General features: G+C 31.5%; 1 protein-coding gene across 1 annotated transcript; it reads right to left on the reverse strand.

Annotated features, from left to right (window-relative positions):
- Positions 1-12,447: 12,447 nt before the first annotated feature.
- LOC145059827 (receptor-like protein EIX2) lies at positions 12,448-15,219 on the reverse strand. The gene has a single exon (XM_079007605.1). It carries the CDS (start codon positions 15,217-15,219, stop codon positions 12,448-12,450), a length of 2,772 nt encoding a protein of 923 aa, XP_078863731.1.
- Positions 15,220-21,854: the final 6,635 nt, after the last annotated feature.

A 21,854-nucleotide genomic window follows, 5' to 3' on the forward strand; every position in this document is an offset into this window, starting at 1 on the left:
AAATGGATAAGTAAAATTCTTTGGCTTCTAATCCCATAAATGAAGTGAAATATCAAGTAGATAAATCCAGTAAATGGTTGATTTGTGTTGTGATAACACATTAGATTACAACTAATACCAAAATGCCAATAGTGTGTCTAAATAGTGACATTATACCTTTATATAGATGATAAATAACACAAGTTAAATACTAGACAAATTAATAATTTTGAAAAAAACAAATATGTGTTATGAATTATTATTTAGTGAATGACTATTGGATTCTCTATATCCCCCATTACTCTCCATAATTAGTGAACATTATAGCAAACATTATTATGAGTTTTATGAGTGTAGTTATGCACCACCATAATGTGCATTCATATCATACATGACCTTTCATCTTCTTTGTGTAGTATAAATAATGAATATTATGTATTGTAAAGTTTGATGATTTCATCACAAATATTGGAATAAAAGTTCTCTTTATTCTCATGTCTTTCTTTATCTATAATGTATGTTGTTATTTGATCATATTTTATAACACGTTATCAGCACGACTCTACTATAGAACTCTAACTCCTTATCGCTCTTGTTATTTTCAGGTATGTATTTTTTATAATTTCACATGTACAATGATTACATATTATTTTATGAAATTTCTTAACTAACAATTCCTTAACATACAAGTATTTATTTTGATTAATATTTTCACTATGAAAAACTATATTATGCTAGAGAAAACTTTCTCTACTTTCCATGCCACCAACATGCTCATGCACCAAGAATATCATGAGAAAGATTTAAAAAAGAATCTGAATTAATCTCATGTCTTCTTGTGGCTAAACAAGAAAAAAGTTATTGATGAAAAGTCACCAATCAATCTCGACCGGTTCTAGTGCATTCCCTGAAGTGAATGCAACATCATATAATCATAATAGTCATGGGTCTAATCGACATCGTGGAGGTTATCATAATTATCATAAAAATAACAAGATTACAAGTAACCACCAGAAGTTGGAAAATAGCAAAAATCCACATCCTCATGATAAAGTGGTCAAGGAAAAAAAAAAGGTTGAAAATGTTTGTCATTAACGTGGAATGACCGATCATTGGTCTTGTCATGTCGCTTGCCAGAGCATTTTGTTGATCTTTATCAAACTTATCTAAAATCTAAAGAAAAATAAAATATAAAAACAAATTTTATTCAAAGTGATATTCATGAAGATCAACCAGAAATGACACATTTGGATGTTGCCGATTTTCTTGTCTACCCAGAAGAGACAAGTGGTGATATGGATGGTGATTGAAGAATAATGTGTATTTTTGTTTCATGTCATTTATTATGTTTTTATGTCATATTCATATTGTGAGAAATGATGTCATCTCAATCTTATCAATGAAATAAAATATGACTTTATTTCTCTAAGTCGAATGTTTCTTAAGTTTTATTTATTTATTTAAGAGATATGGATATTCGCAAAAGAATTGAGAAAGATATATGTCTTGCAGACAGTGCAAGGACACATAGCATTTTTAATAATGAAAAAAAAAATCTTATTTATCAATTGGAGAAGCAATGTTAATACAATAATAGGTAATGCAAAAATGATTGATGGCTCCGAAAAAGCGAATATAATATTACCACAAGTGAAAATAATTACAATTGGTGATGCATTATTTTAATAAAAATCACTAAGAAATTTATTAAGTTTTAAGGATATTTGGTGATAAAGAATATCTCAAGATCACAAAATGATATCGGGTAAGAAAACTCTTTTGGAAAAATTACCTACATTGTCCTTCGGATTGTATTATACAAATATTAGAATGATTGAATCTCATGGTATTAAAAATAAAATGTATGATAACAACTTCAAAGTTTGGCATTAACGATTGGGCCATTCCGAATCAATTATGATGTGCAAAATAGTTGAAAGTTCAAGTGCTCATTCCTTGAAAAACCAGAAGATTTTTCAAGCTAATGAACTGTCTTGTGTTGCATGCTCTCAAGGAAAATTAATTTCCAGTCCATCATTGAACAAAGTTGGGTATGAAAGTCTAAGTTTCTTACAACGAATTCAAGAGGATATATATGGACTAATTCATCCAACACCATGTGGACCATTTAGATATTTTATGGTTTTAATTGACGCGTCAACTAGATGGTCACATGTGTGCTTGTTGTCTAGTCATAATTTGGTTTTTGCAAGATTACTTGCATAAATAATTTGCCTAAGGGCACATTTTCCCGATTACCCAATTATGAAAATTTGACTTGACAATGTTGGAGAATTTACATCATAAGCTTTTAATGATTATACCATGTCGATTAGGACAACTATTGAACATCATGTTGCATATGTTCATATACAAAATGGTTTTGTTGAGTCGTTAATCAAACACCTTTAATTAATTGCAAGACCATTACTAATGCATTATAAACTTCCTAATCAACATAAGGGCATGAAATTTTACATGTGTTGAAAATACACTTGGTATTTAACAAACCGAAATTAATTTGTTAAAGGATGTGTTGTGTATGATTGTTATTATTTGTGGGTAGATTGTGTAAGTTTTATGCAGGTAAATATGATTTGGGTCAATGCGCGTATCTTTGATGGTTTATGGGTTGCTTCGTATATCCGAAGTATTTAATGTTGAATTTTTTGTCATTTGGAACTTAACTTCATCAGATCAAAGATATTTTCTCTCATTTTCCCTCTCTCGTTTTGTGTTAGGGTTTTCTCAGACTAGGGTTTCATAACTTTGTTAGATCTTGTTCTTATTTTTTCATCTGAGTGAGAGTGTTATTGTAGTAAGGTTTCTGGTGTAAGTTGATGTATAATCAAACTGGTTTATAGTGAATAAACTGTTCAAGTTGGGAAGTTCTTGTGTTTGTGTTTTTTAATATGGTATCAGAGCTTTCAGGCTCCGATTTGTTGTTCTAGACGCTCGATTGTGATTTTCGTCATTAGATCGTCGATCTAAGAACGGTATTTTCTGATTCCCTTTCTTGTTTAGATCATTCTTGTTGTTGTTGATCTAGGGTTCTGTTATTGTGTAGATCTTTCCATTTTATGTTTTGTTGTTTAAGATCCTGTTACTGCGATATTGTTTTGGTTCTTGCAGGTAACAAGTGAAGGTGAAAGACTTCGCTTCTGTTGGTCTTCAAACTTCTATCATATCGATCAATCTCTAGTCTGAAATAACTCTCTAGGGGTCGGGTTTGATCACCGATAAACCCTAGTAGAGAACGGACATAGAGAGTCGATTCTTCGTAGTTGCTTCCAAATCTCTGTGAGGACTTTCTTGTTCCCTTCTGTTTTCTCTTTTGATTGTTAATATTGTTCTGATTGGGAGATCCTGGTTGTCTTGCATACACCAGTTATTTTTAGTTTCTTGCATTATAATTGTTTTTGTTTTGACACTGTACTGGTTGTCTTGGGCCCTAACATACTTGGTGACCATCTGGACATTAGATCAGTACTGTTGTCTGTTTTGATTGTGGTGTTACTTGTTGCTTCCTTACTTTGTTGTCTAAATGGCCGGTGACTCTGCTTCGGCCGGTGATTCTGGTTATACACCGAGTGGAAGTGGAAAGGATGAGTCAATTAATTTTGATGATGCTCTCTATATTCACCCATCTGATAATGCTATTACTTCAATAGTTACTACAAAGTTAACTGGAAATTAAAATTTTAGATTATGGAAGAGTTCTATTTCTAGAGCTCTCAAAGCTAGGAATAAACTTGAATTTATTGATGGTACTCTTAAGAAAACTAGTGTTGATGAGTCAAAAAAATTTAAGTGGGATAGGGCTAATGTTGTTGTATATTCCTGGCTTTTATCTTCTATTTCTGACTCTATATATCAGAGTCAAGCTTACTTTGAGGTAACTGAGGATATTTGGAATAATCTTTTTGAAACTTATAATATGTCAGATGGTTCAGTTGTGTTTAATATACATCAACAGATTAATACTCTTAAACAAAATGGAATTTCTTTGTCTGATTATTTTAATAAACTTGATTCCTTGTGGAATGAATTTGATGTTCTTACTAGCTTGACTGAGTGTACTTGTGAGGCTTCTATCAAGCTAAAAGATCATTCTAATCTCATGAAACTTATGCAGTTTTTGTTTGGACTTGATGAGTCCTATAGTCAAGTAAAGAGTCATATTTTACTAATGGAACCTTTACCTAATGTTAAAATTACATTTTCTATTCTCTCAAGAGAAGAATCTATTTAAAGAAATGGATCCTTATCTTCTCTTCAGTCTTCACAGTCTTTGTCTAAGTCTCAATCTGCTGCTTTTAATAGCAGGTTCAATAACAGATCTGGTTTCAATAACACTAGTAAAAACAAAACTCAGTCTGTTCAGTGTAAAAATTGTGGAATTAAGGGTCATACAATTGATAAATGTTACTAGCTAATTGATTATCCTAAGGATTTTAAATCAAGGAATGAGTCTAATAATCAGAATGGCTTCAATAAAATTTTTTCTGCCAATTCCTCTACTACTACCTCAGGGAATACTATCCCTTCTACTGCCCCTGATTCTAGTGGGGATTCAGAGTTTCATCAACTGACTAAGGAGCAATACTTTAAATTCTTACAACTTATTGGTGATAGACAACTTAATGAGGAAACTTCTACCAGTGTTAATATGGCATGTACCTGTTTGTTTCAAGCTTTTAATTCATCTGTTAGTTCTCTAAAGTGGATTGTTGACTCTGGAGCTAATCAACATATGATTGCTTCTGAGTCTCTTCTTCATGACACTGTTGATTGTCTAAACTAGATCTTCTTGTTAGCCATCCTAATGGTACTTCAGCTAAAATTGAAAAAAATGGCAATATGAATTTGTCTAATTCTTTGACTCTTTTTGATATTTTTGTTGTTCCCGATTTCAATGTTAACTTGTTATCTGTTCATAAGGTTTGTAAAGATAGTAATTGTGAGATTGTTTTTAATGAACATAGTTGTAAAATTCAGGGTTTACAATCAAAGGAGATGGTGGGGAATGGTAGAGAATCTGGGGGTCTCTATTACATCAATAGTGTACCTTCAGGTAATTCATGTAGTTTTAATCATTCTGTTTCTGTGTGTTGTGTGTCCAAATTAACTTGGCATAATAGACTTGGTCATCCTTCTGATCAAGCCTTAGGATCTCTAAGAACTAAATTAAATTTTTGTAATGAAGTACTGCCACCTTGTGATGTATGTCATAAGGCTAAGCCAACTAGAGAGTCTTTTCCTGCTAGTCAACATGTTACTACTAAACTTGGTGAGTTAATTCATTTGGATGTTTGGGGACCCTATAGAGTGACAACCTCAGAAGGGTTTAGGTATTTTTTGACCATAGTTGATGATTATTCTAGAGCTACATGGGTTTATCTGTTGAAATCAAAAGATGAAGTTTATGGTTGTGTTCTTGTTTTCTTTAATATTTTGTTTAATCAATTTGGGGTTAAAATCAAAACAGTTAGGTCAGATAATGGAACTGAGTTTTTGAACTATAAAATGAGACAATTAATGGAATCAAAAGGTATTTTGCATCAAACTTCGTGTGTTCACGCTCCACAACAAAATGGAGTTGTTGAAAGAAAACATAGACACATTCTTAATGTTGCTAGATCTTTGATGTTTCAATATGGATTGCCCTTAAAATTTTGGGGAGAAGCGATTTTAACTGCTGTTTTTTTAATTAATAGAACTCCTACATCTGTTTTAAATGGATCTTCTCCTTATGAGTTAGTTTATAAAGTTGCTCCTGTTTTTGATAAACTTAGGGTTTTTGGTTGTTTATGTTTTGCAACAAAGTTGAATAATTCTGATAAGTTTTCTGAAAGAGCTGATAAGTGTATATTTCTTGGTTATGCTTTTGATAAAAAAGGTTATAAAGTGTTAAGTCTTGATACAAATCTTGTTTTTGTTTCCAGGGATATAAAACTCTTTGAGTCTGTTTTTCCTTCAAGTTAAAGCATTCATCTTTAACAGATAAATCTACTGTCGTTTTAGATGATCTCTTTTCCTATGATGAGTCAATATCTTCTAGTATTTTACTAGACAATACTAATTTAGACGAATTGAGATGTGACCATCAGTTGAATGGTGCTGGTGTAGACCATAACTTGGATGAGACTTTTCCCTCTAATGTCAGCAACCAGTCTGGTGAGGCAGATGTGCCTTCATCTGATGAGGTGGTTCCAACTTCTTCTTTATTGACTAAGGAAAATGTTTCAGTTGATACTAACCCTTCTAATAGTCAGTCTTCTAGGGTCACAAGGTCAGGACGTACTATTCATATGCCCTCTAGATTTAGTGATTATGTTGTGGAAGGAAAACATAAATATGGTATAGAGAGGTCTGTTAATTACTCAGCTTTAAATTCTGAAAATCTTTGTTTTGTTGCTAATCTTAATAAAACAGTAGAACTTAAAACCTATAGTGAAGCAGTTTTAGATCCTAAATAGATAAAAGCAATGAATGAGGAAATGGAAGATCTATATAGGAATAATACTTGGGAAATTGTAGATCTTCCCAAGGGAAGAAAAGCTATTGGTTGTCGTTAGATTTATAAAATTAAATATAATTCAAATGGAGAAATTGAAAGGTATAAAGCTAGGTTAGTTGCTAAAGGGTACAGTCAAAGAGAAGGTATAGATTGTGAGGAAACTTTCTCTCCTGTTGCTAAAATTGTTACTGTTAGGATTTGTTTAACTTTAGCTATTCATCATGCATGGCCTTTATATCAATTGGATATAAATAATGCTTTTTATATGGTGATCTATCTGAAAATGTTTACATGCAACTTCCTGAAGGATATCATTCTAAAAAGGATAATAGAGTTTGTAGATTGATTAAATCACTTTATGGACTTAAACAAGCACCTAGGAAATGGAATGAGAAACTGAGTTCTTCCCTTTCTTCATTTGGTATTGAGCAAAGTATCAATGATTATTCATTATTTGTTAAAAAGGTAAAACATGTTATAGTTATTTTGTTGGTTTATGTGGATGACATTATTATCACTGGAAATTGTAGAGATGAATTGGAAAATGTTAAAACTTTTTGAAAATCTCAATTTTTAATAAAAGATTTAGGAGAATTGAAATACTTTCTTGGGATTGAAGTAATTAAAACTGATCAAGGTATTTGTCTAAATCAAAGAAAATATTGTTTGGAATTGTTACAAGAGTTTGGTATGCTTGCTTGCAAACCTGTTAAAACTCCTTTGGAACATAATCTTGTTATTAAGAAAGAATGTGATCTAGATCCCTCTGATTATGTGGTAAATATTACAGAATTTCAAAAATTAATTGGTAAATTGATTTATTTAACTATGACACATCCTGATATTTCATATGTTGTCCAAATTTTAAGTCAATACATGCACAAGCCTTATAAGACTCATGTGAATATTGCTTTCAGACTGTTAAGATACTTGAAAGATTGTCCAGGGAAAGGAATTCATATAACAAAAAATGATTCTCTTAGTCTTATTGGATTTGTTGATGCTGATTGGGCCAAGTGTCTGTTCAGTAGAAGGTCTGTTACAGGATATCTTGTTTATCTTGTTGGTTCTCTTTTATCCTGGAAAAGCAAGAAACAAAGTACTGTTTCTCGTTCTTCCATTGAATCTGAATGCAGAGCTTTAGGTTCTGTAACTTGTGAAATTATTTGGATTTTAAAATTACTATGTGATTTGGGAATAACAGGTTTAAATCTAGTTAATATTTTTTGTGATAATGAATCAACAATTAAACTTGTACTAAATCCAGTTTTTCATGAGAGGTCTAAACATTTTGAAGTGGATCTTCATTTTGTTAGAGAAAAGGTTGAAAATGGTGTTATAAAATTTAATAAGGTTGATTCTTTAAATCAAAATGCTGATGTTTTAACTAAAGCTCTTGGATCTTCTCAACGTGAATATATTTCTAGCAGACTTGGTTTAATAAATGTTTTTAAACACAATAAATCATAAAATTGAATTAATGTTCAGTTTGTGGGGGGGGGGAGGGTGTTGAAAATACACTTGGTATTTAACAAACTGAAATTATTAATTTGTTAAAGGATGTGTTGTGTAGGATTGTTATTATTTGTGGGTAGATTGTGTAAGTTTTATGCAAGTAAATATGATTCGGGTCAATGCGCGGATCTTTGATGGTTTATGTGTTGCTTCGTATATCCAAAGTATTTAATGTTGAATTTGTTGTCATTTGGAACTTAACTTCATTAGATCAAAGATATTTTCTCTCATTTTCCCTCTCTCGTTTTGTGTTAGGGTTTTCTCATACTAGGGTTTCATAACTTCGTTAGATCTTGTTCTTATTTTTTTTATCTGAGTGAGAGTGTTATTGTAGTAAGGTTTCTGGTGTAAGTTGATGTATAATCGAACTGGTTTATAGTGAATAAACTGTTCAAGTTGGGAAGTTCTTGTGTTTGTGTTTTTTAAGAACATGCAACATCAGTTATATGCATAATGACAACTAGTTATCATGAGTTCTCCCCTATTCAGCTGGTTTGCGGTCAGGAACCAAATATTTACCATCCAAGGATGTTTAGATGTATAATTTATGTACCCATTTCTCCACCTCACTTCACAAAAATGGGTCCTCAAGAAGAATGAGAATTTATGTTGGATATGAATCTCCATCTATAGTAAAATATTTAAAATCATCAATTGGAGATTTATTTACAACTATGTTTGATGATTATTATTTTGTTAATCATATTTTCCAACATTAGGGGAGAAATAAAGAAGCTGGAAAATAAAATCTCTTGAAAGAAATTGTCACTTTCGGTTTTAGATCCTCATTCAAGTCAATGTGAAATTGAAATAAAAAAGATAACTCCTTTACAAAATGTAGCAAATCAATTGCCAGAAGCATTTACTGACCCTAAGTGAGTAACAAAGTCTCATGTACCAGCTATACTTACTCCAGTTAGAATTGATATCCCAGAAGGAAAAAAAATACAACTACAAATGAATCTTAGGCACGCCTAAAGCGTGGAAGATCAGCCGGTTCCAAAGATAAAAATCCTCGAAAATGAAATGAAGCAAATACAATTGATGGTCCAAAAGAGAAAACATAATCTCTTGAAAAGATTAGTGAACCTCTAGAAGAGCCCAATGACATAACAAAAGAAAATAAGGTACCTGAAAAAATGAAAATGATGAGATCTCAATAAATTATGTCATAACAGAAATAAGATGGAACCGAAATAAGATAGACGTCGACGATAATTTTTCATATCATGTTCCACACGCGATTTTAAAGAAAATGAGGATCTTGAACCTAAATCTATTGAGAAATGTATGAATAGAAAATATTGGCCAAAATGGAAAGATGAAATAAATAAAAATCTTAATTCTATTACTCAACGAAAAGTTTTTGGACCTGTAGTCCATACACTAAAAAGAGTAAGAACAGTGGGACACGAATGGGTATTGGTGCGCAAAAGAAATGAGAAAAATGAAGTTGTGAGATATAAAGCAATACTTGTTGCACAAGGTTTTACCCAAAGACCTGAAATTGATTATGAAGAAACGTATTCTCCGGTAGTTGATGCAATTACATTCAGTTATTTTATAAGTTTAACAACATATGCAAAACTGGAGATGTGTCTAATGGATGTATTTACCGCCTATTTATATGGTTCACTTGAAAATGATATTTATATGAAAATCCCAGAAGGGTTTAAGGTGACAGAAGCACAAACTTCTAATTCTCGTGAAGTATAATTGGTAAAATTAAATAAATCTTTGTACAGATTGAAACAATCTGGTCGTATGTGCTTCAATTGTTTTAGTACATTTTTGTTGAAAGAGTGCTATAAAAATGATCCACTAAGCCCATGTGTATTCATAAAAAGATCCAAATAAGAATTTATCATAATTGATGTTATTGTAGATGATTTGAATATAATTAGAATTCCTAGAGAATTGGAAAATGTCACTTCTTGTTTGAAAGAAATTTTTGAAATGAATGATCTTGGTAAGATGAAATTCTATTTGGGTCTTCAAATTAAGCACACAAAAATGGAGTTTTTGTACATTAATATCTAGAAAAGGTGCTAAAAAGGTTTTATATGAATAACTCACATCCATGAGTAACCCGAAGGTGGTAAGGCACTTAGATGCCAAAAAGGACCAATTTCAGCATCATAAAAAACATGAAAATCTTCTTGTTCCCGAAGAACTATATCTTAATGCAAGACCTGATAAATCTTTTGTTAATACAAGACCTGATAAATCTTTTGTCGGAAACTTATTAACAAGATATAGTTCTTGTCCAACAAGAAGATACTGGAATAAAGTCAAACACATTCTTTGATATCTTCGAGGTACAATAGATATGAATTTATACTAATCAAATTCATAAAATGTGAAGTTAATTAGTTATGCAGATGTGGGATATTTATTTGATCCACAAAAAGGTGGATCCTAAACATGTTATTTATTCACTTGTGGAGGTAACGTAATTTCTTTTACATTTTGTTAAACAAACTTTAGTTGCTGCTTATTCTAACCATGTAGAGATTATAGCAATTTATAAGGTAAATCATGAATATATTTGGTTAAGAATTTAACTCAACACATTTGCAAGAATTGTGGTCTAACTTCTAACAAGGATGTTCCAACCATACTATATGAAGATAGTACAACTTGTATAGCTCAATTCAAGGAATGATTTATCAAAGGAGACAGAACTAAACATATATCACCAAAGTTTTTTTCACTCATGGTCTTCAAAAAGAGTGTGGCATCAAAATCTAGAAAATTCAATCCAGTAACAACTTTTCTGATTGGTTTACTAAAGCACTTCCTACATCGAAATTTGAAAAGATGTTACGAAACATTGCTATGCGGTGCCTCAAGAAAATCAAGTGATGTGCTAATCAGGGGGAGTTGGAAACATATTGTACTCTTTTCCTTAGCTATGTTTTCCCACTGGGTTTTCTTAGCAAGGTTTTTAACGAGACAATTGTTTCCAATATATATTATTAATCATGTACTCTTTTTCCTTAATAAAGGGTTTTTCCCATGAGGTTTTACCGATTAAGGTTTTAATGAAGCATGATAGAATCGTCATTCAAGGGGGAGTGTTATGAATTATTATTTAGTGAATGACTATTGGATTCTCTATATCCCCCCATTACTCTCCATAATTAGTGAACATTATAGCAAACATTATTATGAGCTTTATGTGTGTAGTTATGCACCACCATAATGTGCATTCATATCATACATGACCTTTCATCTTATTTGTCTAGTATAAATAGTGAATATTATGTATTGTAAAGTTTGATGATTTCATCACAAATATTGGAATAAAAGTTCTCTTTATTCTCATGTCTTTCTTTATCTATAATGTATCTTGTTATTTGATCATATTTTATAACAATATGTTAAACCGGTCTACTCATTTTGATTTTGAGAGAAGTATAAGATTAGATTGTGATGTTCTAGCACCAAATGATATTCTTTGCAACTCTTGAGTTTCACCTTTAGAACCGCACTGCCCATCTACATCTCCATCCATCTTTTCAATTTCTTTTGGTCGGACTCCAAGTGTAGGCCTTCTCAGACAACGCCTAAGAACCCAAAAGATAGTTTGCAACCTTTTACTCGCCATATGAATAGCAAGTAGAATATCATACCAAGTAGAAACTCAAAACTATCTATAATAGCACTAACCAAAATTTCTGCTTCGTTCTTTAATTTAGAATTATCACTTAATCTTCATAATTCACAACCTTGGATAAAGATTTCACAGTTAAATTTGGAACATTAATAAGTCATATTTTTCATCTTTTAGGAAAACTTGAAAAAAATGCAAGTTCAACAGTATTTAAAACCTTTTATTCTCTACCGTTTCTTTCAGAAAAACTTGTTCATCTATAGTCATCTAGGGGCCATTTGCTACAAATACAATAGACAACTCAATGATAGAAACTATAAACTCAACAGTAAATTACACTTTCGATTTCTGTTTATAACTTCTTGGGTTGGGGGGGGGGGGGGGGGGGGGGTAATTTTCGGTTGCTCATTTATTTTGGAATCATTGATGCAAAAAAACCGATGGTAATCATGTTTTCCATTGCGAAATGTAATGGAAGTGCAATTATTACCAAAGTATGATATCTAATGGATTTACCGTTACATCATTACTAAACAGGTTGTTCGTTTCAAACAAAATTGATTTGTATCAAACTATTTTTTTCCACAATGGTCTGGTTCTGTTTCCAATTTTTTTTAGTGTACCTCTAATTTTCATTGTGTTTTTTCATGCGACGAATGTATGATTTTTTTTAGGATATCTTATTTCATACAAAACAGGGAAAATGGCCACCCATGGTGTTGGTGGCAAATATATTGATATGGGGGACTTAAAAACCCCAGCCAAATTAAATATTGCAAAAAAAAAAATAAATAAATAAATAAATAAAGATGACATACTAAGTCTGTCGAGCCTTTTGCAAACTTGAAATGAACACCACCACCTTCACATAAATCCAATCTTTAAAGCTGTCACAAAATCGAAAAAATGGATGTCTCCCTCGACGGTTGAGAAGTAAAGCGCCACATGCTATCCAAAATCCAGTAGCAAAACCCATGCCCCCACCAATATAAAACCATCTCTCAACTTCATCTATTTCACCAATGATGGGTAGTAATTCTGATTCTTCATCTCCAGGACACTTTTTGGTAAGGGGAGGTCCACATAGTTGTGTGTTCCCATCATATCTTGAAGCTTCAAAAGATTGGAGTTGAGTGCTGGATGGGATTCTCCCTGACAAGCTGTTAAATGACACGTCCAGGTCATTCAGTAAAGTCATCTGAGACATGCTTGATGGTATCCGTCTTGAAAAATTGTTTCTAGATAAATCCAAAGTCAAAAGCTTTTTCATCCCACCAATTTTCTCTGGAATCTCTCCAGATAGAGCATTCTTTGACAAGTTCAGGGCAATCAAGTCATGAAGATTGGTAATTTCATATGGGATTTGTCCTGTTAAATTGTTGCTTGACAGGTCAATGCTCTTTAACAATCTTAGACTGCCAAAGAATTCAAGTTCATCTCCTTGCCACTCAATCATTGCATGGTCAACATATGTCTGAGTTTCATCTATATTCTCACTTATTCCAATTGTATAATACAATTCATCTTGTGAGAATCCTTCTTCAACCATGCTCGTAAGATTACCCAAACATGAGGGGATGGTTCCATGGAGATTGTTCATTGACAAGTCCAGAATTTGCAGATTTGCTAATTGACATAACTGTACAGGGATGGTTCCAAAGAAGTTGTTTGATCTTAGGATAACAACATACAACCTTGATAAGTTTTCACCAATCCAGACAGGCACGGTACCAGAAAACTTGTTGGCCCCCAAATTCAACGAGATTAAACTCGTGCAATTTTTCAAAGACAAAGGCAATTCTCCAGATAAGTCGTTCTTGAATAAATACAACGCCTCGAGTTCTATCAAAGATCCAATTGAGGGAGGAAGCCTTCCAAAGAGATTGTTGTGTCCGAGATTAAGAACTTTTAGTTGTTTTAAATGCCACAAACAGTCTGGGAGTTGTCCGCTTAATGAATTATGAGAGAGGTCAAGAAAGTATAAGAGCCCATCAACAATTTGGCATATAAAGGAGATTCCTCCAGAGAATTTATTTCTGGAAAGATTTAATGATAACAAAGTGGAAGGGACATTAGGTATTGGGCCATGAAAGGTGTTGGAACTCAAATCTATCGCCGACTTCTTGGCAAAATTTGATGATAAATCTGGTATCATTCCACTAATGTTGTTGGAAGAGAGATTCATATATATTAAACGAGAAGGCCACATGGCCCAGAAGTCCAGAGGAGCTGTGTCTGAAATTCCAGTATTGGAAAGATCAAGACTGGTAAGATTTTTGAGTGTCTTAATCCATTTGGGGAATTGAGGCCCTACCTTGCAAGACCTCATATCAAAAAGATTTACATAAGAAAGGCTTGAATTATGAATTGTGGAAGGAATTGTAAGATCATTATAAGAAACATCAAGAATTTCAAGTATGGGTAGTTCCCACAGTTTCTCACTTATACTTCCATTTAAGTGACTAGCAGCTAAGTACAAACAATTTAGGGATGAAAACCTTTGGATGTCATCCAACAGTGACCCTGTAAATTGGCTGCCTGGAGCAATCAAGTATTGTAATGAAAGGGATGTGCATCCAGACAAGTTGTTGAGAAAATCAGGAAATTTGACAGCAGCAGAGTTGTCAGAGAAGTAAAAAGTTTTCAGATTACAGAGGTTACCAAGATATTTAGGTATCCCATCTAACATGTTGCCAGAGAGATGAAGGAATTGAAGACTATTGCTGGTTAAGGGGAACAACCAGCGATACATGGATGAGGTGAGATTGTTGCTTTGGAGAGAAAGGAATTCAATAGATGAAGAAGAAGAAGAAGAGTTGAGAAATGAAGAATATGGATACATCACCTGTGACAGCTCACATCCATTTAAACTTAAATGTGAGAGCTTGCGGAGACTCAAAACTACATCTACCCAGTGATTTTGTTTGGCTAGGGAAATCCCATCCATTCCAAGCACCTCCAAATGAGAGAGATGAGACAACCACTCTACCTTTTCAACTCTACATCCTCCATGGGATTCAAGGTTAAGGTATTGCAAGTTGGTGAGGTTTCCAAACTCTGGAGGAATGGTTCCATAAAGAGAGTTATAGGAAAGGTCAAGGTGCCTTAATTCTGTCAAGGAACCAATTGACCTGGGAATGGTTCCATTATGATAATCGTCGGAAAGATCAATATACCTTAATCGAGTCATGGAACCAATGAAGGTGGGAATGGTTCCATGAAAAGAATTTCCGGAAAGATGAAGATGATTCAAGTAGGTTAAGTTAAGCAATGAATGGCTTATTTCACCTCCAAGACCATGGCCGAAGAGTTCAAGCTTTGTGACATGACCTGTTTGGTTGCTGCACGTGATTCCACTCCAATTACAGCAGTCATGTTGATCAGCTGTCCATGTAGAGAGAGTATCATAAGGGTCGTGAAGGGGAGCTTTGAAAAGAAGGAGCGCATCTCTCTCCTTATCCAAACACTTTTTCATATTAGCATCGTTTCTATCATCTCCTCCTTCTCCCACTGTTATTAATTGGCTAGCAGTTGCAGTCGGAAACAGTAGCAAGAGAAATGACAAAATTATAAAAAGACAAGGATTCATAATGTAAATGAAAATCTTGCTGATATTTGGTTAATTTGTATTCAATATTGATGCATATATGAACTGCCACCATGAGGGTTGATATAGTCTCGACTGTGAAGATGATTCTAACTAGTGGGTGGCCTCCAGTTGGTACTTGTGTGGAACACACAATACTTAATTTCAATGAAATTATAACCTAACTAGAAGTCAAATTAAAGACGAAGAGTTATAATAAACTACCCCAAACTAGACTTGCAAGTCTTGACAATTTGTATTTATTATGTCTATCTTTTCCAATCTTCTGATATTTTCAAAGACTTTAAAGTGATATTGACCAAAACCTTTAAGCAAGCATTGAATTGACCCCAAAATTAACAGCAAGTGTTACATAAATCTCGTATCCCCCCTTCTTTATTAAACAAATTATGTTTATGCCCAGATATCCTATCCTAAATGTATTTAATGAAATTGATTAGAAAAGTTTCAGCAAATATCTCAACAGAAACATAAAAATAAACCCACCATTCAACGGAAACGAAAAAAAAAGAAATCAAACAAAAATAAATGAAAAGAAACGTCATTCAACTAGAAAATAGAGAAAAGAGATGAAGAGAAGAAATGCGTTGAGTACCTGTGATAATTTACGTGGTGGAAAACGAAAACCAACAAGATAATAACGGTGAACGGTGGCTACGACAGTTGGAGATAGAAGCGACGAGTTTCGACATATCTCCATAGTTAATAAATATACCTCTTTTAAACGCCACATAGCATTCTATTAAACCCCAACTATGCCACGTGTCATTACAACAAAAATCCTTTGACTGTTTTTCCCGCCTATATCCTTCATATTTACTTTATTTCGTTCCTAAAAATTAGGAATCAAATTAAGGATTGGATATGATCACTGAATAATTAATAAAAAAAAAACTAACAAAAATAAAACCATTAATACAATCTGTTAACAATACGTTTCACCCCCAAACCATATCTACTCATCGGTTTATTCCCTAGATCACGCGTCTGTTTCCTTCAATTTCGACTTCTTTGTTTTGGAAATCGCTTCAAATTTAAAATACTTAAATCATTTATCAAATAGAAAACTTCAATTCTACCTTGTGGTTCAATGATTTACCGGTCATCTCTACCATGCAGATGATCAACTATGATTTTTACTTCAACGCACCTTATATAGCTACTTGCACTCATCTTCCTTCGTTGATCATTTATTTGACGTTGCAGTGAAAAAGAATGAACCTAATATTAGCAAGTGATCCCCTTCCTTGGATTTCAGGTAATAACCTTCAGTTTCTCCCTCTTGACCCTAAAAGTTAAAGTTAACCTCAATTTTGGACCATTTTTTTCAAAACCCCATGAGGATTTTAGTTTTTAATGACTTAAATTCTTTCATTTTTCTCTTACCCGGTTGGTTCATGTTAATGTTCTAATTTTAATTTGGTTGTTCTTTTTTCAATTTTTTAGTTATATCAGGTTTATAGAGAATCGTGTTTTTGTCATGACAGATGTCGATCGTCAAGAAAAAAAAGAGTTTTTGATGTTCATATGAGAAAACGTCATTTGATAGTAGCCATTGTGTTTTGAGAATGAACCGGTAACCCATAACCCAAATCTTCATCTTTTATTATTGTTATGCAGATATTTAGTTGAACAAAGATGTAAAAACCTGTGTTATGGTTATTACTTTGGTGGCTCATATGTATTTATTTGCTACCAGAAATTAGACGTCTTCTAAAAATAACTTTTTTTATATGATAAATAACATTGTCATTGTCCTTATTCAATCGTAATTCAATGGGGTTGAAGAGGCAGTTGGTGTAGCTAATAAATATGAATTCTAAAAACCATGCCCTTACAAATGGTAGTTTGACATCCAATGCAAAGGAAGCATGATTCACTGAAGGTATTTGGTAGAAATCATAGCATGTGAGTACTCCAAGTTTTCTTCTTTACCTTTTATATTCTCTTTTAAATGCTATGTTGTTTGTTTCATCAACATATTTGTTTTACTGATTGATTTTGTTTTAGATTAGGAATTGGATTTTTTAGTAGTTATGATTTATGAATATGGTGTGATTTATAAGATGAAGATTATGTGATGAAGTTATAATGAAGGAAGGTGTGAGGGTATGATGGATAAAATAAATATTTTAGTGGTGAAAGTGTTTTTTTTTAAATTGTGTTGACGTGTATCTAAAGTTTTTTCATCAGTGTTGTTTTCTTTTTTCGAGTGGCAATATTAATTGTTCATATATATATATATATATATATATATATATATATATATATATATATATATATATATATATATATATATATATATATAATTTATTTCATAAAAGTGTTTCCCATCCCTTAACATTGGAGCTTTTACATGAGTGGCTGTATATTTAAAATTTTGGAACCACAATTTTTAATAATCATAATTTATGTTTTAATGCTAATGATTTTTTATATATAAAATATAATTTAACTCTCTCCTTGGGATTATAATTGAGCTTTATGCATTATATATGAAAAATGTCATGAACATGCAACTTTTATTGGGTAAGAGTTCATTTTAGGGATTCTACTTTAAAATGATATTTTTATGCCTAAGAAATAATAAAATGCTAGAAAGTATTGATGCAAAGTTCTATTTTTAAATGCAAGAAAGTATTGATGGAAATTTTTATTTTTTGAATAAATTAAGTATATTACCATGCTTTAAGAGACAGATGAATGGAAGTATTGATGCTAGTATGTATTTTTCATGTGTTATTGAAATTTATTACAGTGATTTAATAACAAAACATGAAAGTAGGATGTATAAATTTGCAAGTTAATAAAAGTATATTGTTATTTTACAAATGTAGTAAATATAGTATTAATTATAACGTCCAATTACTAATTAAAGTTGTTTTACATATTCACCCGTGTAGTACACGGGTTATAACCTAGTTTTAATTATATTATAGGGAAAATTTCATAGTCTTTACAAATATTAATTATTATATTTATATCCTTCTTCTAAAGTTCATAATCACATGTATATTTTTTAAACTATAAAGCTCATATATATATATTCTAATTAATAAATTTAATTATGTTTAAATCAAGCTCATATCTCATATCTATTCCAATGTTACACTTTAGTTTTTTTTTTTTGCACATATCATTTTGTGGTTATTTTTACATTAGTTTTTTTTTCACGTGACTTTTTATGGTTTTTTTTTTTCAATTTTATTAAATTTCACATAGTATTAAAATATTATAATGGTAATAAATGTAATAATAAATTAATATCAATCTATTAATGCAATTTTCTTTTTAATTTCAAAATTCCTAAATAAAGCCCAATTATTTCTTTTGTTTATTTATTTAAATTATTTGTTTAAATTTAAAAAAGAAATAGACATTTCAATTTTAATAATTTAATATTTTTGCCAATAAGTTCAAACTTTTAAATGTTTATACGTTTAAATTTAATTTTTTTTAATAAACCCATAGTACACAGATTAATAAAACAACTAGGTGTGAGATCCATGTATTACGTGGGTTTAATTAAAAAAAATATGAAATTTTAATAATTTGAATAGTTTGAATTTATAATAAAAATAAGAAAATTTTTTAATTATTAAAACTAATGAGACTTTAATGTATTGAATACATTACATATATAAATTATTTCTAATAAATATTTTACATATATATTACTTTACATATTAAATGCGGAATTTTAATTTAATAAAAAGAAAAATACAATAAAATGACAAGTGGAAAATAGAAAATTTAAAAATTCTAGAAAATGTCATTTGTCCAAATGAATCAAATGAATGAGAAGAGGACATGTGTCAAAAAAAAAACCTTCAGATTCTAAATTCAACTTATATACTGTTGGTTTCAATCAAATAAAATCGTCAATCTATCCCACAAAATCAGCGCAAATCACCACAATAGTTTCTTTCGTCGTTTTCTTCATCCCTAGCATTCATCGATTCAGGCAACTGATTTAGAGAGAAATCTCGATTCATATTGATTTATCGAAAATTGGCTAAATTTATCGATGGTGATGTTCTAGAGCCAGCCTCAAGAAGGCTTCAAGGTAAAATATAGATCCAAGAAATGTAAGGTCTCATTAAAAAATAGATCTAAATTGGTAGCTATTGTGCAAGCTATTGCTTTTGATGGCCGTTGCCTTCTCCTCTGACACCACTAATCCACTACTGAGTATTTCCTCTCCCTTTCTCTCTAGCTCCAAGTTGTTATCTTTCTTAACTTTAATTAGGATTTTAAAACAAAAATATGATATTACTATCTATTCTACAACTTGTAAGCTATTGATTATGTGAAACAGAGTAACCATAAGCCACTGTGATTTTCGGATTGATGATTTCTTTTTTCATCCTATCGTGGTGCGTTACTTTGAAGCATAAAATCTATTCATTTTTACATTGTGACATATACAACTGTATTAAACAAGGAAATAATGGTATGTATGTAGACAATGTGCTTGATAAAATGCTTGAGAGAAGGGAATTAAGAGCCTGTTCAAACTATGTTTTTCGGACAATAACTCTATTATATTTTGTTCTTGCCTGTTTTTCTTGGGTTGTGGCAGTTGATTGAAATATGTTCTAGTTCTTGGTTTTCTTTGTGTTTCTTTATTCAATGTTCATTTTGTAAGATGTAAAAGTACATTCAATATGATATAACTTTTAAAAATAATATGTTAAACCATATAGGTTTACAGATGATTCTTTGAAGAAACTTGAAGAAAGAGGAATTTTCATATGTTTTGTCACTAGTAGCAGGTTTGCTTCTGCCTTAAATTGTTTTTTTTTTCTTCTCTAAGACTTTTAATATTAATGTAAGTAAGAGTTATTATGATGGTGTTCTCTTAGATTTCTTATGGAATTCTCAGATCTGGAATTGATTTTATATGGCTCTTGACTTTGTTGTTATTTTCTATGATATTCAACTGATTCTTGACTATTATGTATGCTAGGAGTTCATCTGTGTTTGGAACTGGTCTTATGGATATATCTTTGACGTTTTAGTCCTAATGAATCGTTTCTATGAAGTCACCCAATTGCTTGAGGAAATGCCTAAAGGGAACAAGAGTTTTGTTTTTTTTACTTGTATTCCAATTAAAGCTTCAGGTATATAGTGGTGTAGATAAATTTGTGTATTTTGGGGCTTTTTTTGGGTATTCATTATGATCTTCAAACTCTCCTTACTTGCAAGTATTTGTTTATTCAAAGCTTGGGAGTTAGTGACTATCGGTACTTTATGAATTTATTTAAACCTGCAAGAATGTGTAGTTTCATAGTGCTTGTTGGTTTTTAACAAATTCATAAGTTTTATAAATGCCTATACTTTATGAAATCAATTTTTAGTATATGTGTTATGCTCACTCACGTTGTGAAATTGTCAATTTGTCTGTTTGTTTTATTATCAATTACCAAATTTTGTTTCTAATTTGCAATTTGTCTATTTTACTTCTAATGTGAAACAAATTGACGGCTTGACAGAGTTGACTAGATACTAAGTTGTGAGAAAACAAGGAGGTTGTGGTTTGGAGGACATGCATTATAAGTTTCCTCACATATATTCTTATGTGCATAATTGTTGCAACAGTTTTGAAATTGCTATGATTATTATTATGTTTTATAATTTTTTAATATTAGTTTACTTTGTCAACTAGGTTTCATGTTGCAAAACAAGTACATTGCCTATTTTGATAGAATACGGAAAGTACATTCACATTTCATGCAAAGAGGTAATGAGTTATCTATGTGATGAGATAATTTTTCAACTATTTTATAATCAAAATCATATTTTATTTTTATTTTTATAACCATATTTCAGTTTGTTACCAACTTTCTATCGAGTTTTGGACCAAATCCAGAACAATATTCGGAAGAATAACAGTAAAATATTGGCAAGTTTTTCCAAGAAATAGCAATGTACATTCATATCTGGGCAAAACAGCTTCCAGATAAGACATGTTACTATGTTTACTCAATTACATACAATGGCATAGAAAGATCTAAAATTAAGATGTTTGAATACATGTAAATGAAACAATGTTGTCATTTCTTGCATTTAACTTTATATTTGAAAGTTTAGTTTGTGCTTTTTAGATCTGTATGGTTTTCAATATCAGACTCATGGTATTTTGTTTACAGGTCTTAGATTTCTATAAGCAGCCCAATTAAAGCTATTGCACTTAGGGATAGATCTTTTGTGTCTGGTTGTCAAGCTACCTACTTGCTGGGGCATATTAAAAGTGGCCCAAAGTTCTTGCTGAAACCATAGCTTTTGAAAGTAGACTGATCGAAAGAAGTTCTAAAATTAAAAATGGAGGCAATAGGAACTGATAGTCTTTATGTTTATTTAATGATCTAATAAAATTTCCGGTCTACTATCATGGCTTTGCACCTTTTCAATTAAATTTTACTACGTTAAAAAGGTTTTGCCCTTTTGCTATGAGGACAGTGGAAAAAGTAGTAAAACTTAAAAAATGAGTAATTTATGCAGCTTGGTTAAGCATATATGTAGTTTGTGTAAATTTAATTTATTATTTTTTCAAACAAGAATTTGACATCTAGACTCTAAGGATTTTAATATTTTTGCATCAACGTGCTAAAAAG

Source organism: Lactuca serriola, chromosome 6 (genome assembly GCF_051521515.1).
Source record: "Lactuca serriola cultivar US96UC23 chromosome 6, Lser_US96UC23_V15, whole genome shotgun sequence".
NCBI lineage: Eukaryota > Viridiplantae > Streptophyta > Magnoliopsida > Asterales > Asteraceae > Lactuca > Lactuca serriola.